The 18,776-nt window shown below is 42.2% G+C and overlaps 2 protein-coding genes across 3 annotated transcripts in view; both read left to right on the top strand.

Moving 5' to 3' along the window:
* The window catches only part of LOC110529587 (solute carrier family 35 member F1), a 147,225-nt gene extending 144,589 nt beyond the window's left edge, over positions 1 to 2,636 (top strand). For both annotated transcript variants that reach the window (XM_021611930.3, XM_090242896.1), the window contains exon 8: positions 922 to 2,636. In XM_021611930.3, coding sequence (XP_021467605.1) covers positions 922 to 1,146 — 225 coding nt within the window. In that variant the 3' untranslated portion in view covers positions 1,147 to 2,636. The remainder of the gene's footprint in view (positions 1 to 921) is intronic.
* A 6,003-nt stretch (positions 2,637 to 8,639) lies between these two features.
* On the top strand, positions 8,640 to 18,509 carry si:dkeyp-114g9.1 (oocyte-specific F-box protein). The gene is given in 8 exon segments (NM_001197208.2): positions 8,640 to 8,909; positions 10,393 to 10,672; positions 11,069 to 11,191; positions 12,142 to 12,399; positions 12,814 to 12,905; positions 14,597 to 14,778; positions 15,921 to 16,090; positions 17,904 to 18,509. Coding segments are annotated over 8 exon segments (1,545 nt in total). The 5' UTR covers positions 8,640 to 8,651; the 3' UTR covers positions 18,086 to 18,509.
* Positions 18,510 to 18,776: the final 267 nt, after the last annotated feature.

Genomic DNA, 18,776 nt, shown 5'->3' with positions numbered 1-18,776 from the left:
TGCTGTGTCAACACACGACTGGTTGGTACTTGAGTGACACTTGCCGTCTCTCACAAGTTCTAGGGTCAATACCCATGTTTGTCTGTAAATCCATGTTTGTAGCATCTTGCTTGGTTTTGTATGGATCATAACAGGGATTATTCCAGAATATCTGTTTTACTCTCATACTTAGCGCAGAAAAAACATTTATGTTTATTTACCCCATCAATCCTGTCTAGGAAGATATTTTTACCGTGTATCTCTAAAAAAAAATGGCTGTTTTGAAATATGGTCGTTTGTCCTCATTCAGTCAACTCAATCACAAGATGGTATTACCTCGTACCCCTGCACATTGACTGGGTACTGGTACTCCATGTATATAGCCTTGTTATTGTGTTACTATTTCCTTTTTTCCCCTTTTGTTAATTGTTTTGATTTTTTTAGAACTTTTTAACTCTGAATTGTTGGGAAAGGTCTCGTAAGTAAGCGTTTCACTGTAGAGTCTACACCTGTTTTATTCGGCGCATGTGACCAATACAATTGGATTTGGATCATCACCCTGTCTTTCGGGATTCTAGTTTTTACTTGTCACATGATAGGTTCCCGCTTTGCCAAGGATGTGACGTCAGTGTGACTCGTAATAGATGTTCACTAAAAATAGAAAGACAAATGTAGACATTCTGTTCTAAAAATGCTCATTACCTCGTGCATTTCATTACTTTCCTAGTTCCTAACTTCAGTTTCTAGACATAGTCATCACTATGCAAACTCACTGCTTCAACTTGATACATTTTCTAGAATTGTGCCATGAGTAGCCCACAAGGCAGCCTCTTGGAATCTCTACTTGGTCTGCTATTACAATGCCCTCTGTGTTACATCTCATCAGACAGAGATTTTTCACTATTTCTTAGTTTACGGAGAGTGTTTGTGTGTCTGTTCCAGTTTTCAGGGCTCTACCTCCTGTCCTTCGTCATCATCATCCTGGGTCTGGTGTTCTACACCTCCTCCTCCACCTATGTGGCACAGGACCCGCGCGTCTACAAGCATTTCCGCAACGCCGGCCACCCCATCACGGACACGCCCACTCTGGGGCCCCTGGAACCCTCGGTGACCTATACCAGCCTAAGGCAGGAGATAGAGGAGGAGCCTCGCATCAGGGTGGCCTGAGAGGGTGGGGCCTAATCATCCACTGCCCCACCTCCCCAGATTCTGTACAGAGAGAAGGATCACTGAATGATTAAAAAAATGATCGAAAACATGTAGCAAACACGCAAAAGTACACTGTGATCGCAAACTGTGAATAGATAGCAGTGGCTATTTCTGATTTTGAAGATTTGTTTCATGTATAGAAATATACTGTTACCCCATCACGTTCCCTCGTACTGTACATTTGACATGTTTAGAAGGTTTTGTGCTAAAGACTTGTGTAAATGCTCAATTGTGACTGTTTCCTTTTTTACATGAGCACAAAACGTTATTGCATTTTAAGCTTTGAGTTTGCGCTGTGGGTTATTTCAGTGTTTAATTGTTCCTTCAAATCGATCTCTTTTTGTAAAACTACCCCGTTAAAGTATCATGTCCAGAGGTACGATAAAGTAATATACAGACTTAACATGAGTCAGTGCCTTACTATGTATTAATGTTGTGTGTTAGAACTGCACATTATAAATGGCCCCTTCCCTGTCCAGCATTGTCTGAGGACATTGGATACTGATGCAGCCCCTACAGTTATAGTCATTTATAAACTGGGTGGTTCGAGCCCTGAATGCTGATTGGCTGACAGCCGTGGTATATCAGACCATATACCATGGGTATGACAAAACTCTTATTTTTACTGCTCTAATTGTGTTAGTAACCAGTTTATAATTTGTAATAAGGCATCTCGGGGGGTTGTGGTATATGGCCAATATACCACTGCTAAGGGCTGTATCCAGGGACTCCACGTTGTGTCGTGCTTAAGAACAGTCCTTAACCGTAGTGTATTGGCCATACACCATACCTCCTTGTGCCTTATTGCATAGGGTGGCACATAAATAGCCCAGCGTTGTCCGGGTTAGGGTTTGGCTGGGGTAGGCCGTCATTGTAAATAAGACTTTGTTCTTTACTGACTTGCCTAGTTAAAAAAAATATATAAATTAAATTGCTTAAATAAACTATACTTAGAACACTGTGGATTGCGTCTCTGCAGTACATTTAGTCTGACCTTACAACTACTTACCCACAGATATGACAACTTTCCATGTTGGAACCATTATCTCTTGAGGCAAATGGCTATAAAGACAAATATATCAGGATTGCTAATGGAGTGAAGTGATTATTGTACATTTGGTTCATTGTTCATATGTACTGTACACTGAACTCTAGTTGATAGAAAAATAAGAACTGATTATGAAAATGTGATGATTACAATGCACTTGTCATTCCAGAACTGTGCTGTTCTCTTTTATTGATTGTCCAGCTGTTGGACTGCATTTTAAGTGTGTTGCTTTTTATTCCCTGCTGGATTTTATCCAAAACACATTAATCAAATGATTTGGAACAGATTTATTTCAAAGTATTATTATTCCCTGTTTTTTGTATTATATTTGATTTATTTTGGTGTATTGGAGCACTTGCTGTCAGAAACGTTACCTAAATTAAAGTGTCTTTGTCTGAAACGCTGAGAATTCGGTTTTAAGAAAAATCACACCACTCAAAACATGATACCAGGAACATTATTCAACGTATTTTCATAGCGATTTGGGGTTTTGGTGAAGATTTGCGCATAGAAACACAGAAACATGAGCACTATTTGCAACTGAATATTGTTGAGTGAATGGTTGGGCATATACAGATAACATCATCCACAATTCATGATGGAGCTCATCACTGTGCAGGTCCACAACTAAAACAGCAGAAGAGCAGGTCATGTTGAAACAGTCAACTGTTCATTTAGCTGTTCATTTTTATTATATTCTGGAATACAGTATGTAGAACATTGTAACATTCATTTTGGCAGTCCGAGCAAATGCGCCTTGGTCATAGGGACTTCAGACTGCAATATTTATTTATATACAGTACCAGTCAAAAGTGTGGACACCTACTCATTGAAGGGTTTTTCTTTATTTTTACTATTTTCTACATTGGAGAATAATAGTGAAGGCATCAAAACTATGAAATAACACATGGAATCATGTAGTAAAAAACAAGTGTTAAACAAATCAAAATATATTTTAGATTTAGATTCTTCAAAGTAGCCACCCTTGATGACAGCTTTGCACACACTTGGCATTCTCTCAACTAGCTTCATGAGGAAGGAGTTCCCACATATCAGCACTTGTTAGAGAACTTGTTGGCTGCTTTTCCTTCACTCTGCGGTCCAACTCATCCCAAGCCATCTCAATTGGGTTGAGGTCAGGTGATTGTGGAGGCAATCTGATGCAGCACTCCATCACTATCCTTGGTAAAATAGCCTTTACACAGCCTGGAGGTGTGTTTTGGTTCATTGTCCTGTTGAAAAACAAATGATAGTCTCACTAAGCGCAAACCAGATGGGATGGCGTATCGCTGCGGAATGCTGTGGTAGCCAAGCTGCTAAGTGTGCCTTGAATTCTAATTAAATCACTGACAGTGTCACCAGCAAAGCACCCCCACACTATCACACCTCCTCCTCCATGCTTCACAATGGAAACCCCAGATGCGGAGATCATCCATTCACCTACTCTGCATCTCACAAAGACACGCTGGTTGGAACCACATTTCCACAGGTTTAATGTCCATTTCTCGTGTTTAATGGACCAAGCAAGCCTCTTCTTCTTATTGGTGTCCTTTAGTAGTGGTTTCTTTGCAGAAATTCGACCATGAAGACCTGATTCAAGCAGCCTCCTCTGAACAGTTGATGTTGAGATGTGTCGGTTTCTTGAACTTTGTGAAGCATTTACAGTTTACATACACTTAGGTTGGAGATATTAACACTATTTTCAACCACTCCACAAATTACTTATAGTTTTGGCAAGTCGGTTAGGGCATCTACTTTGTGCATGACACAAGTCATTTTTCCAACAATTGTTTACAGATTATTTCACTTATAATTCACTGTATCACAATGTCAGTGGGTCAGAAGTTTACATACACTAAGTTGACTGTGCCTTCAAACAGCTTAGAAAATGTCAGAAAATTATTTCATGGCTTTAGAAGCTTCTGATTTGCTAATTGACAACATTTGAGTCCATTGGAGGTGTACCTGTGGATGTATTTCAAGGCCTACCTTCAAACTCAGTGCCTCTTTGATTAACATCATGGGGAAATCAAAAGAAATCAGCCAAGACCTCAGAAAATAAATTGTAGACCTCCACAAGTCTGGTTCATCCATGGGAGCAGTTTCAAAACGCCTGAAGGTACCACGTTCAGCTGTACAAACAATAGTACGCAAGTATAAACACCATGGGACCACGCAGTCATCATACCGCTCAGGAAGGAGATGCGTTCTGTCTCCTAGAGATGAACGTACTTTGGTGCGAAAAGTGCAAATCAATCCCAGAACAGGAAGGACCTTCTGAAGATGCTGGAGGAAACCGGTACAAAAGTATTTATATCCACAGTAAAACGAGTCCTATATCGACATAACCTGAAAGGCCACTCAGCAAAGAAGAAGCCACTGCTCCAAAACCGCCATAAAAAAAGCCAGACTACGGTTTGCAACTGCACATGGGGACAAAGATTGTACTTTTTGGAGAAATGTGCTCTGGTCTGATGAAACAACAATAGAACTGTTTGGCCATAATTGTCACATGAGTTGACGAAGCAGGTATGGAGAGTCAAACATTTAATATTGAACGAGACAAGAACAGCATCAGTATACAAGAAACAAAGACAAAAAACAATCAGTGCATCCGCAGGGAACAGAGCAAGGGAACTGACAAATATATGTGAGGAAAAAAACGGATGATGAGTGAGTCCAGGTGAGTCCAATATCACTGATGCGCATCACAAGGGAAGGCAAGTGTGCGTAATAGATGATAGAAGTGAGTGAAGGGCCTGGTGCTGTCAAGTGCCGGGGGGGGGGGGGGGGGGGCTTAGGCACCCCTGGTTCCATTGGCTGCGGAATCCACCCCGATGTCACCAATAAACAAAACCCCAAAAACTTCTGGACCGGCTGGGTGAACAAGAACTGACGATCTGGCTGAGGCCCGATGTAGGATGGGTGCCATCTGAGCCAACAGGGGCAAGGAAACCTCTCTAGCCAGCTATTTCGTAGAAGCCCGACTAAGCACCCACGGTTCCATCCGTTGCGACCCTGAGCCGATGCCGCCATACCAACCGGAATGCCAGTACTCCCCGATGCTTCGTATGATGGCTGATGCATTCTGTCACATGAGTTGACGCTGGAGAGACGAAGCAGGTACAGGGAGACTAACATTTAATAAGGAACAAACATGGAACGAGACAGGAATAGCATAAGCATACAAGAAAACAAAGACAAAAAACAATCAATGCATCAGCAGGGAACAGAGCAAGGGAACTGACAAATATAGGGGAAGAAATAGACAGATGATGAGTGAGTCCAGGTGAGTCCAATATCGCTGATGCACGTGATGAGGGAAGGCAGGTGTGCGTAATAGATGATAGGAGTGAGTGAAGCAGGGCAGCCTGGCGCCCTGAAGTGCCGGGGGGGCAGACGTGACAATAATAACCATCGTTATGTTTTGAGGAAAATGGGGAGGCTTGCGAGCCGAAGAACATCATCCCAACTGTGAAGCATGGGGGTGGCAGCATCATGTTGTGGGGGTGCTTTGCTGCAGGAGGGACTGGTGCACTTCACAAAATAGATGGCACCATGAGGTAGGAAATTATGTGGATATATTGAAGCAACATTTCAAGACATCAGTCAGGAAGTTAAAGATTGTCCATTTTGAAGAACCATTTGCGACCAATGACTCCAAGCATACTTCCAAAGTTGTGGCAAAATGGATTAAGGATAACAAAGTCAAGGTATTGGAGTGGCCATCACAACGCCCTGACCGCAATCGCATTGAAAATGTGTGGGCAGAACTGAAAAAGCGTGTGCGAGCAAGGAGGCCTCCAAACCTGACTCAGTTACACCAGCTCTGTCAGGAGGAATGGGCCAAAATTCCCCCAATTGTGGGAAGCTTGTGAAAGGCTACCTGAAACATTTGACCCAAGTTAAACAATTTAAAGGCAATGCTACCGAATACTAATTGAGTGCATGCAAACTTCTGACCCACTGGGAATGTGATGAAAGAAATAAATGCAGAAATAAATCATTCTCTCAACTATTATTCTGACATTTCACATTCTTAAAATAAAGTGGTAATCCTAACTGGCCTAAGACATGGAATTTTTACTTGGATTAAATGTCAGGAATTGCGAAAAACTGAGTTTAAATGTATTTGGCTAAGGTGTATGTAAACTTCTGACTTCAACTGTATTTAGGCTGCAATCTGAGGTGCAGTTAACTCTAATGAATGTATCTTCTGCAGCAGAGGTAACTCGTGAGTCTTCCTTTCCTGTGGCGGTTCTCATGAGAGCCAGTTTCATCACATTGCTTGATGGTTTTTGCGACTGCACTTGAAGAAAGTTCAAAGTTTGAAATATTCTGCATTTACTGACCTTCATGTCTTAAAGTAATGATGGACTGTCATTTCTCTTTGCTTATGTGAGTTGTTCTTGTCATAATACGGACTTGGTCTTTTACCAAATAAGGCTGTCTTCTGTATACCACCCCTACCTTGTCACAACACAACTGATTGGCTCAAACGCATTAAAGGAAATAAATTCCACAAATTAACTTTTAACAAGGCACACCTGTTAATTGAAATGCATTCCAGGTGACTACCTCATGAAGCTGGTTGAGAGAATGCCAAGAGTGTGCAAAGCTGTCTTCAAGGCAAAGGGTGGCTACTTTCAAGAATGTATTTCACACTTTTTTGGTTACTACATGATTCCATGTGTTATTTCATAGTTTTGATGTCTTCACTATTATTCTACAATGTAGAAAATGATATAGGTGTGTTCAAACTTTTGACTTTTGACTTTTGACTGGTACTGTAGGTTTTTTCAAAACGTTATATGAAATGCTAAAGTGGGTCCGCACATATGCAGCAAGATATTAAAACAATATCAGTCTACAGGTAACTGACAAAATAAAGGAAACACCCTCATAGTGTCATAATAGGGAGTTGAGCCACCAGAACAGCTTCAATGTGCCTTGGCATAGATTCTACAAGTATCTGGAACTCTATTATTTGGCGTTTGGTTGATAGTGGTGGAAAACCCTTGTCTCAGGCACTGCTCCAGAATCTCCCATAAGTGTTTAATTGGGTTGAGATCTGGTGACAGAAAGACAGACAGACAGACAGACAGACACACACCCTTTAAAACCCCTATGCTCCTTTGAGACACATTTTTCAAAGTCACTGAGATGCAGCCAAAATAATGGGCAACTGGGCATTTTTATACACGACTCTAAGTATGATGGTATGTTAATTGCCTAATTAACTCAGAAAACCACACCTGTGTGGAAGAACCTGCTTTCAATATACTTTATAACCCTAATTTACTCGTGTTTCCTTTATTTTGGCACTTACCTGTATATGGAATATCAGAGAAACCACATCATTTATCTCTTACTTTGCATAGTGCATTGCACTTCAAATACAATACACAATCATAACATTGCCAAAAGTTTAAAGGAAAGGTTGCTGTCTTATGTTAGGCCTATAAAGTGCTATCAATATCCTGTGACAGAACACTGAGCCAATCACGGCACAGCTAGAGAACATTACCAACCCCTACGCTCTGTATTTTCCGCTGGCTGCCCCACCACTGACATTTTTCAATTTGTATTATTTATTTTTTCATTTAACCTTTATTTAACTTGGCAAGTCAGTTAAGAACAAATTCTTATTTACAATGACAGCCTACCCCGACGACTCTGGGCCAACTGTGCACCGCCCTATGGATCTCCCAATTATGGCCGGATGTGATGCAGCCTGGATTCGAACCAGGGACTGCAGTGACACACTCTTAGCACTGAGATGCAGTGCCTGTCCCACTCGGAAAGCACTGAGCTAGGCTGAAACACCTGCATTTTGGAGCTGCCTTATTCCAAAAAGCAAAAAAGAGGCCATGTTTGTTTGCAGCTTTATGAACTCAATTATTTATGAATTTTTTATATTGTTTGCAAACTGATATGTGGCACACATTCATGCCAAAATAACATGCAAAACATGAAACATCCTCTTAATTTCTGCTAAAAATGTGGGGCTCTAAACAGGTCACCACTGGGAAGGAGTTAAATTACCATTTGATATTGCCATTTTCTAAATGGATTGTCTGTGGTAATGTATTAACTGTAAAATCCTGATGATCACCACGCAATTAGATGGAAAGTCAAATTTACCTAATGGAATGGTGGGCTACCTATATACATAATTGAATGGTACAACCAGAATAGGTGCGCTTGATTTAGATCGCACCGGGTTAGTTTGCCCTTTGGAAAAGCCTATTCATCATTTGGTAGCTCACTAGGCGAACCCCACTTACTCGGCGCGCCAGGCAAGCTCGTGCCCAGGTGTTAAACTCCCTGGTGATTTCCCGTTTGACTGCAACAATGGTACGTTCCTAAACCTTAAATTCCTCTCAAGCATGGCCGACTTTGGCAGGTGGCAAATATGGCACTTCGTGAGGATAGTTCGGAGGATGAGTTGCAGGGACAGTTCTCGCTTTTATCCGCGACTTCATTCGAGGTCACAGATGAAAGTGAGGACACACATGGACGCTCCGAAACGGGGATACTAGACTTAAGTGACGAAGTCTTTATTCTCATCCTACGACGGCTGGATCCCACGTCTCTCTTGAGAGTTGGGAGCACCTGCCGAACCCTGTTTCGAGTTTGTTCCTGCAACTCACTGTGGACAAAACACTTCCAGGTAATGTACATTGAATTAGACTTTAGTATTTTCTTTTATGTAGGCCTGAAATTTGCTGATCCTCTTTTGAATGAAGTTGGTTGACTATGCATTGCCCCAACTACAGACTTACACAAGGTAATTTAATTTAACCAACATTTGTATATATTACTAGTAGTTACAGGATAGGTACTATATGGTGTAGTACATTAACTTTAGCGATACTGCCGTTGCCCTCGATTCGCAGAAAGAGTCAATGTCTGTCCAATTGCAGTGGATCTGTTTGAATGTTTGAAAATACTCCGTAAATTTTTTTTTTCTCCATTAAGTAATCTAACAATGAGTGTGTTGCGATGTTTATTTCAAGTCTTCTCTCATTGAAAGAGACTGAGTGTCTAGCCCAATATCGGACTAAAGGCCTTAACGTTACTCCTTATTGTCTAAGGTCCTTACATATAGCGTTTAACGGCGAATTGGCTCGGGAAGCCAATACACATCCGTGACTCGATCATCTCTGTACAGTTTTAATAACATACATCCTTTCTACTTTTCGATCACATGAAAATCATTTCACAATTTAAGTTGCAGCGGACAGTAGTTTTTAGTGACAACACGTTTGTGGGGTCGTAGTAATTATCCATCTGCGTCCTTTTGGATGAGCAGATGGCTAATTAGCACAGGGTTTCTGTGAACAAGTGCTGTAACATGAAACTATGACCGTGTGGGAACCCTAACCCTGTAAAGGTGCGTCAGTTGAACCGTTTTGGGAATATTATTTCTCTCTGATATGAAATAAGGTTATTATGTTTCCCAAACCTTACTGCATGCAATGTCTGTTAATGTTCAGTCCCAGCGTCAGGGGTCTTAAAGCTGCAATTTGTTACTTTTTGGGTGACTGACCAAATTCACAAATGTTAAAGCTCGGTCTTATTAAGTATAAGAAGTGGTAGATCTGTTCTGTGCCACTTCTATGCTTTCCATTAAATTTAGTTTGGCTTAGTTCTGGTTAGAGAAAGATTTCACAGCGGTTTAGTGGAGTCATTGGACCATCTTGCTTGTTTTGTCGCAAACATTAGTTTCAGCAGCCAGGAAATGGCATTGTGAATTTTGCATAGTGCATCTTCAACAAAAATCCCCTGTACAGAAGACACTATGGTCCAATTACTTATGTTTAATGTAATGGAACCTAGCCATGATCAAGGGCTAGTGGGTGTCCACCCTGATGTGCTGCATGTCATGAGAGAAGATTTACACGTTTTTGGATTACTTCGTGCAAAATATCGTTTGCATTTTCTCAATGCGAACTGGACATGGACATTTTGAGACTCCTATTTCTGTGAATTGAGAATGAGGACTGTATCGCTAAGGTTAGTCAAATTCTGTGCTACACCAAACACTAAGAGTTCTGTAAAATGGATACCAAGTCTTTGGTTGAATCATATCTGGTCTAACAATCTGTAGCTAGCATTGCATGTTCACTAGGCTTTTTCTTCTCTCTACGCAGACCTCATTTGGAGTCCCGTTTGCCACCGCCGCCTGCTCCATCTCTGCCAAGAGTGCCTTCCGTTTGGTCTTCATGTGGCGAACTCTCTTTAGAAACCTGCATTGTAACCGGTCTCTTCAGGAGAAGCTCTTTGCAGAGATCCCATTCCCACCACACAAGTACTGGGTCCAGTGGCTGGTTCTGGAAGAGACTGTTCCTCTGCCCTCCGTGAGACTGCCTTGCACCGACATAGAGAGCTTATGGGGAATTGAGAAGGAAGTGTTGGAAGGTAAAGTCCAAGGTAAGTTAATTTATTTTAGGAAGATGTAAAGCTGTATTCATATTAGCAGTTTGGCTCCTAGGAATTGCCACCCCTTGTCTTGATATTAAAATTGCCCCCCCCCCCCAGACCATCAGGCTTCTGAATAGCTGCCACTAGTTAGCTACCTGCTCCCCTGTCCCCCTTCCTGCACCACCCCAATGGTAATTTAACACGTTAATATGATTAATATGTGTATTTGTGTTCTTCCCTGTGACCTGCATTGTTGGGGCTCGGCGCTTAGGCTCTTCACTGTAGCCTGCATGTACATCTGCAACCCTGTGCATGTGGCTAAACTCCTTGAATCTAAACAAGGTTTGTCAGGTAGTGGAGGAATGTTGGTCGCGTTAATATTGCAAGTGTTTTGTTCTTTGGCAGAGAAAGATGAGGATGAGGGCAGAATGCTGAAGTTCGAATGGAAGGAGCTGTATGCCTTGGCCCTTGAGCACCATGGAAGCATTGCCAAGGTTTTCCAGCATGTTCTCAACCAACAGAGCAATGGTAGGTTGTATGGGCCATACCACTTTTAGCTTTTCATTAGTGCCCTTTGTTCAGGCAATACTCTGTTCATTTGCTAAAGGTGGGTTGTTGCTGGGATAATTAAGATGTCTGCTTTCTACAACCAGTTATGAATTGCAATCTCTTTACGGTGACTGCAATGTGACTCAAAGGTGGTTCTGTCCTTTATTGCCAGCTATGAGCCTGCTGCCATATTGTTATTCAGATTGACTTTTTGGCAGTGCAGATGAAGGCTCCTGATTGTTGTGCTGTATCTATGGCCAACTTACTTGTGAATTCTGTCCAGAAATATGGCTGTTCCCAATGGGTAAAGATAATGTTCTGTTTTTTTTTTGAAGTTGACACCACACCTATAAGCAATGACTTTATTTCATCTTCAAAACACAGCTCTGATCTTACTCATCATACCCAATCTCTTGAATGTTGTACTGGGAAGCACGAAATTGCCATTTTACTCGAATACCTTTCTGAGCCATATCCCCCTTGCTGGGTTTTGGTTTATGATGGAAGACATCAAGGTAAAAAAAGTATATCTTTTTGCTCTGCTGAGCTGCTTCAAAGTGGTTCAGCTGATATGCGGAGCAGAAACTAGACGCATGGTTTCAGTCTGAGCTGTCTCCCTCTGGATTATAAATCATTTTCTACTCTCTGGACTGAAGCCCTGCCCTTCGTATTCCTTCTTAAACTAACAGCCTAAGCCTATAGGTAAGGCAGCTAATGGCCTTCAGGCCTCCCTTGTATCTTATGATACCAAAGTACTTACAAACTAAGTGGCAGACAGGCATTGATCTATGTCCATCGATAAATGAGTCATGTTTTGGGGCTCAGCTGGCTTTAGATGTATTGGAACATAAATGCAACTTTAGCCCTCGACACAGTGCATCCACTTGAGCTAAAGGTTTCTACCCTGATGTGGACTTCTACCCTACCAGACCACTGTGAGCTGGAGGCCATGTTCAGTCAGTACAGCCAGTGTCGGTTCCAGTGGCTCTTCACCTACTGGTTGTTCCGCCAGCCAGCGCCCTTCGACAGGCAGCTCAGGGCCATCTACCTGCAGTGGCAGAAGCACAGCAAGAGGAAGGTGGTGTCCTGGGGAGGCACGTTGTGTGACATCAGATACCTGGCCTCATTACATCACATCACTTCCGACTACTGGCGGGGCAAGCTGGCCCAGGGTGACGAGACTGTGGGTAAGTAGCGCTTTCAGATATTGCTCCTCGCACCACTTTTAATTCTGCTTTGTATTAATGTTATGCACATTCATGGCACACACTCTTATTTGGAGTGGATTAAATCTTTAGTTCTGGATTTGTTTTAGAACAGTGCCCCCTCAGGTCATAACCATAATGACTGAAGTGTATTTATATTCATTTTCTATGCCTCAAGAATATCATACCATCTTGATTTCTAACTAATGGTGTAATTTCTTTAAATTATTAATTGGACCAGTGAGTATAGGTCAATGAATAAGCCTCTCCATGCAATGTTACCCTGTGGTGCTCTGTACTGACAAGTCTTGTACAAGGCCTCCTGTGATCAAATGGCTCATTATGGAGCTCTCTGGCTGCTGGCTTTAGTCAAGTATCTATTGTCCTTCCTCCTAGGAATTCAGACAGTGGAAAACTATTTCTCCATGTGCAAATCCCTGGTGGCCTGGATTTTAGGGCGTGACTGGGGCAGATTGAAAAGCAAAAAGGTATGGTAAAGGACTTTCTATTCTGCCCGTTAATGACTTGGTGTCAGGGAAAGTGAGTAGTGTACCTACTGAAATGTTTTTGCCCACACTGATTTTAGCACCATGCTGAAAAAATGAGATGCCTTCAGACTGCTTCTATACAAATTACATTTTGGCATCTATTCAGTAGTCGTTAGTATTCCATCAGTGTGCATCTCCAGAGCATTAGCTCTGTGCTGGTGGTTTCACAAGTCACAGATTGAACAGGCAGCAGGAAGCACGCAGTCTTATGTAATGGGCTGCTAAATGTATTATAGACATATCAGTGATGTCCTGCTCAATTACACTTCATGTGTGACTCCAACTAAGCTGCTACAATGCACTCCATAGCAGTAGTCAAGGACTGTTACCAAGAGAATTGGTAACATCAGATTGGCACATAAACTGCTTATGGAACCAATTATGACAGATTGTTTTCTCATCTGGTTTAATTAACCTATAGAAATGGAAAAGCACTTGTGAAAGGTACTCACTGACATGTTGCCATGAGCAGCACCTCCGATTGAGATGAGCGTGATGCAAGACTCTGTCACACAGTATGTGCACAGATTTGCTTCACTGTTACAGGATGGTAGCCATGGGAAGTTGAGCCCCACGCTCTCAACGCTCTTAGTAGTGAAAATTGACAATGCTGTCTACCTTCTGTCTGTCATATTGCAGAGTCTACTGTAATTTATGTATGACCGTTGCCTCAATGACATTATCTTTTCAAAACTGGTTTCAACTCCCCTGGTCCATAATCCCTTCATGATGTGATCACTTATTAGCCTGTTGTATTGAATTGTTGCCTGCTTAGTGTTTATGTTGAAACTTCAGTGTTTCTATGAAATGTTTGACTTTTCTCTTGAAAAATAGATATTTCATCTGAGACTAACCTGGTAAAATAAAGGGGGATATGTGGACACCTCTTCAAATGATTGTATTTGGCTATTTCAGTCACACCTGTTGCTGACCGGTGTATAAAATTGAGCGCAATCTCCATAGACAAACTTTGGCAGTAGACTGGCCATACTCAAGAGCTCAGTGATTTTCAACGTGGCACTGTCATAGGAGTGGCGTACAGCTCACCGCCATAAGACTCCGGAGTGATGACTCTCACTCCCCCATCGGCGTGTGATGGACTAATCTGGGTTTGGCGGATGCTAGGGGAACGCTACCTGCCCCAATGCATAGTGCCAATTAACATTTGGTAGAATAATGGTATGGGGCTGTTTTTATGGTTTGAGCTAGGCCCCTTAGTTCCAGTGAAGGGAAACTAACTACAGCATACAATGACTTTCTAGATTCTGTGCTTCTGCACAGAGCCCTGACCTCAACCGAATCAAACACCTTTGGGAGGAAATGAAATGCCGACTACGAGCCAGGCCTATTCGCCCGACCTCACTAATGCTCTTGTGGCTGAATGGAAGCAATCCTTGCAGCAATTTTCCAACGTCTAGTGGAAAGTCTTCCCAGAAGAGTGGAGGCTGTTATAGCAGCAAAGGGGGGACCAATTCCATATTAATTCCCATGATTTTGGAATTAGATGTTTAAGTTTGTCCACAAACTTTTGGTTTGCTCATGTGTTTTTGTATTTCAACTTCTGGCTGAAACCAAACTTAAGAGCAGCCAACACTACATGTTAAGTGTTAATATGTGTTGACTGAGTGCAGGTGTACGAGGACACGCTGGAGGGTGTGTACCTGCTGCTGAGGAGGGAGATGCAGGAGACCCTGGTGGAGCACGAGAGGTTCTGGCAGGTGGCCAAGGTCCAGATGACCCGAGTGTGTACCCTGGAGGAGACTGCTGTAAACTATGTCAACTGGAAGATGATTGAAACACTGCCCTACTACAAGTATGTGTCTGTTCTAAAGTTTGGGCTGCATAATCGGGATTTCAGATTCTTGTGGGAATATGGGATTACTGGTTGGGGTTGGAAGAAAATTGTTAACTAGAAAAGCCTCTTGACCTCTTCGCAGTCACTGCTTGACTTCAATAACCTTCCCAATTTTAAGACTCATTGTGTTTGGCTGATTCTGGGCTACCTGATGTGAATTTGGCCTGTGAGGTTGTGATTAGCTAGAAAGTGATTCTACTCTATTAAAAGTGAGTTTGACTACTTGAGGGGTGTGCTGCTGGTATGCTCTTTGACAGGGCTTTGAAGCCGGGGGGGAAAGCAGTGAGTATTGGGGCACTGCTGGTAGCTTCAAACACAGTGCCTGCAGCGCAGCACCCAGCGCTATCCACTGTCAGTCGATCTGTTTGAACTTGAAGACCGCTCATCCCCTCGACCTATACAGTGAAGTTCATCAGAAGCACTCAAACCCAAAGCTAGAGTCTTTTACCCCAGAGATGAATGACATTTTTCCAAATGGTGTTTTTCCCCTGCCTTAAGGGATGAGGAGCTGAAAAAGCACTGACTGGCTGCAGGACAATTTAATGACTGCTTGAGAATAAAAAGCCTTTCACAATGGTATCAATGTAATGTTTAAAATGCCCTTAGTATTCAGAGCCTGGCTGGGTGAGTCATTTAATATTCTGATAATCTGCTCCCAAATTTAAGGCTTTGGAGAGAATGGGTTGTTAGCATAACTTGCGTTCTCTTAAAGTTACTTTGGCCACAGCACTTCTCTGAAAGTAGACGTCCCTAGTGATTTGGGTGTTGAATATAATGAACAGTTCATTGTTCTAAGATGAGAAATTGCCTTCATAGCACTTCACTGTTTTCTTGCACGTGCTATTTTCCAGCCTCTGTGGTTTGATCATATAAAATGTGTCCCTGCTTCTAAAAGAATGATGCTCAAAGAAACTGAAGACTCTCTCCTTGTTACTTTTAGGGGTCTCAATTCAGGGCCACCCACCCACCACTTCATCTTGTTTAATTTATATCAGGAACATTAGGAGTTCCATGCATTCTGTAATTTATTAAAATGAATTTAGTTTTAGCGAGATGCCCATTAGAAATGACTGAAGTGTTGAACTCTGGCCATCCCTCAGGCTGTACTTGGTGTCAGGCAACATGGTTTACCTAGACCACGTGCAGGGCTTCCTCCACAGGAAGAGGCTGGTCCATGACTGGTTCTTCATGAAGGAGAACACCTGGGTCAGACAGCTGCTGCCTGGGGACCTCTACCCTCTGCTGGAGTTTGACACCAAGATCTCCCAAGGTATAGTAGAACCTTTGTTCTCCTGTATATATCCATCCGATCAGCCACAAGGTTGTGTTCTCCAGTATACACTGAGTGTACAAAACATTAGGAACACCTTAATAATATTGGGCTGCTCCCCCTTTTGCCAAAAGCGTTCCACAGGAATGCTAGCCCATGTTGACTCAATGCTTCCTACAGTTGTGTCAAGTTGTCTGGATGTCCTTTGGGTGGTGGACCACTCTTGATACACGGGAAACTTGAGTGTGGAAAACCCAGCAGCATTGCAGTTCTTGAGACAAACTGGTGTGCCTGGCATAACCTGTTCAAAGACACTGACATATTTTTTGTCTTGCCCGTATACACTGAATGGCCCACATTCACAAACATTTCTCTAGGCTTAAATCCTCCTTTAACCTGTCCTCCCCGAATTTAACAAGCGACATCAATGAGGTCATAGCTGTCAGTCTGTCATGGCAGGTGTTATGTTTTGTATACTTTATACCCCCCCCCCCCCCCACCACTGAATCAGCCACATAATGTTCTCTGGAGACTGACGCTTAGCTTTCCCTCTTTCTATTGAGTTCTTCAACGCTGTCCTTTCTCATTTAGGTTCTTACTATACTTAGTCTTTGCATTTTGAGTTACAGTTCATATGAAGAAATCAGTCAATAGAAAGAAATTGGGGCCTAATCTATGGCTTTCACATGACTGGGCAGTGGTGTAGCCATGGATGTGCCTGGGAGGGCATAGGCCCAACTAATCAGAATCAGTTATTTTACAACAAAAGGGCTTTAGACATAAATAATCAGTTCCTTGATATGTCACAACTGTCAGGTGGCTGTATTATCTTGGCAAAGGAGAAATGCTCACTAACAGGTATTTTAACCGATTTGTGCACAATTTGAGAAATAAGCATTTTGTGTATTGAATGTCATGTGTTGCTGCTATGTTGTCTTAGGTCTCTTGTGTAGTATTGTGATTTGTCTATTTTTAATCCCTGTCCCCGCAGGAGGACTTTTGCCTTTGGTAGGCTGCCATTGTAAATAAGAATGTGTTCTTAACTGATTTGCCTAGTTGAAACATGGGACCAACATTTTATTTAGTTCAGTATAGTGTAACTTGTAGCGTTGAGGCAGGTTTTTTCAACCTTGAAGGACTTTCTTTCTGCATTACAGAAGTTCAGGTTTACAGCCTGATTGCCTTTCAATTTCAATGTTCCTGCTTTGGACCACTCATGTTAAACACTGCATGTCAGCTCAATCTGTAACGCTTTAGACTGAATAGAGCTGCACATGACGATATTAATCGTCATTTGATCTATCATTTGATAGTGACAAAACAAATGTTCTTGGTTGGTATACATTTCTCCTGTACATCGGGGGAAATCCCCCCCCCCCCCCCCCCCCCCCTCCAGGCATTCAGGGTGGGAGGTATTGACTGCAAATGGTTTGACATTTAACCTGGGCTGTGCTACAGCCATCCATCACTGGCCCTGGCCATGACATGTTGTCAAAACACTGTAAAAGCCTTCATTAGGATTTAGTACCTGTGCCTGCCAACAGCTATGTGACCCATGGGCCTGATCATAGATTGACACACCCAAAGGGGCCATTTGTCTTGTTTACAAGCTTCAAATAATGGCTTTGCAGGTCTGTTCCTTATGCTGCACCTGTAGTTCTTCAAATACACACAGCAGCTAACCTTTGTTTTTACACTACCGGTACTCACTGTATTAGTGTTCCTAGGAGGGTTTCCTGTAGTGGATGGCTGCACAAATGCTTTCATGCTTACTGACTGCAGGGCTATTGTCTGATACGGTGTCTCTTTACAGACAGCCTGCATGGAGACTCCATGCCAGCCCAGCTGAGCAGGGTGATGTGGCTGTACCTCCACTCTGGACAGACACTCTACCTGGAGGCAGTGAAAGGCCTGGTGCTGCAGTGTGCTCAGGCCAGTCTGGGACACTTCTGCAGCCTCTCCCCTGGTGCCTCTATTCAGCCCCATGTCAGCTAGCTGGCTAACGCAGATTGAGCACTCTGTTTTAGAGCCTCTACGAGATGTACAGTCCCACGTTGTTGTTCTTTACTGGATCCAGTGTCCAGTGCTTTTATCACTTTTTACTGTATTTTATCACCACTCAGATTTTAGCTGGCGAGCTGGAATTAATAGATTTTAAATGAATTTTTAAACTTGAATCTTTATCAATAGTTAATGAAATGTAGGCTATTGATGTACATTGTAGAAACCGTGTTTGCTGTCATGTAATTACTCTACAGCCAACATTTGGGGCAAGCTATTGAAGTGATGACATTGCTCAATCATTCTCAAATGGTAAATGTGTCATATTCAAAGCCTAACAATTCTTGGCCAATTAACAGGCTAGAAACTTAACAGTGCTGGGTTGCTGTATAATGAATAAACAACTCTGACAAACTTACTTCTGATTTGTCGATTCTAAGTAGTGTGTGTAATAGAGGTCAACCGATTATGATATTTCAACGCCGATACCGATTTAATCAGCTTTTTATATATCTGTAATGATAAATACTGAATGAACACTTAACTAAATATAATGTATCAATAAAATCAATTTAGTCTCATATAAATAATGAAACATGTTCAATTTGGTTTAAATAATGCAAAAACAAAGTGTAAAAGTGTGCCATGTAAGAAAGCTAACGTTTAAGTTCCTTGCTTAGAACAT

The sequence above is a fragment of the Oncorhynchus mykiss genome, chromosome 8 (genome assembly GCF_057628025.1).
Source record: "Oncorhynchus mykiss isolate SJ-2025 chromosome 8, ASM5762802v1, whole genome shotgun sequence".
NCBI classification, from domain to species: domain Eukaryota; kingdom Metazoa; phylum Chordata; class Actinopteri; order Salmoniformes; family Salmonidae; genus Oncorhynchus; species Oncorhynchus mykiss.
This window is presented reverse-complemented; position numbering and strand designations above follow the sequence as displayed.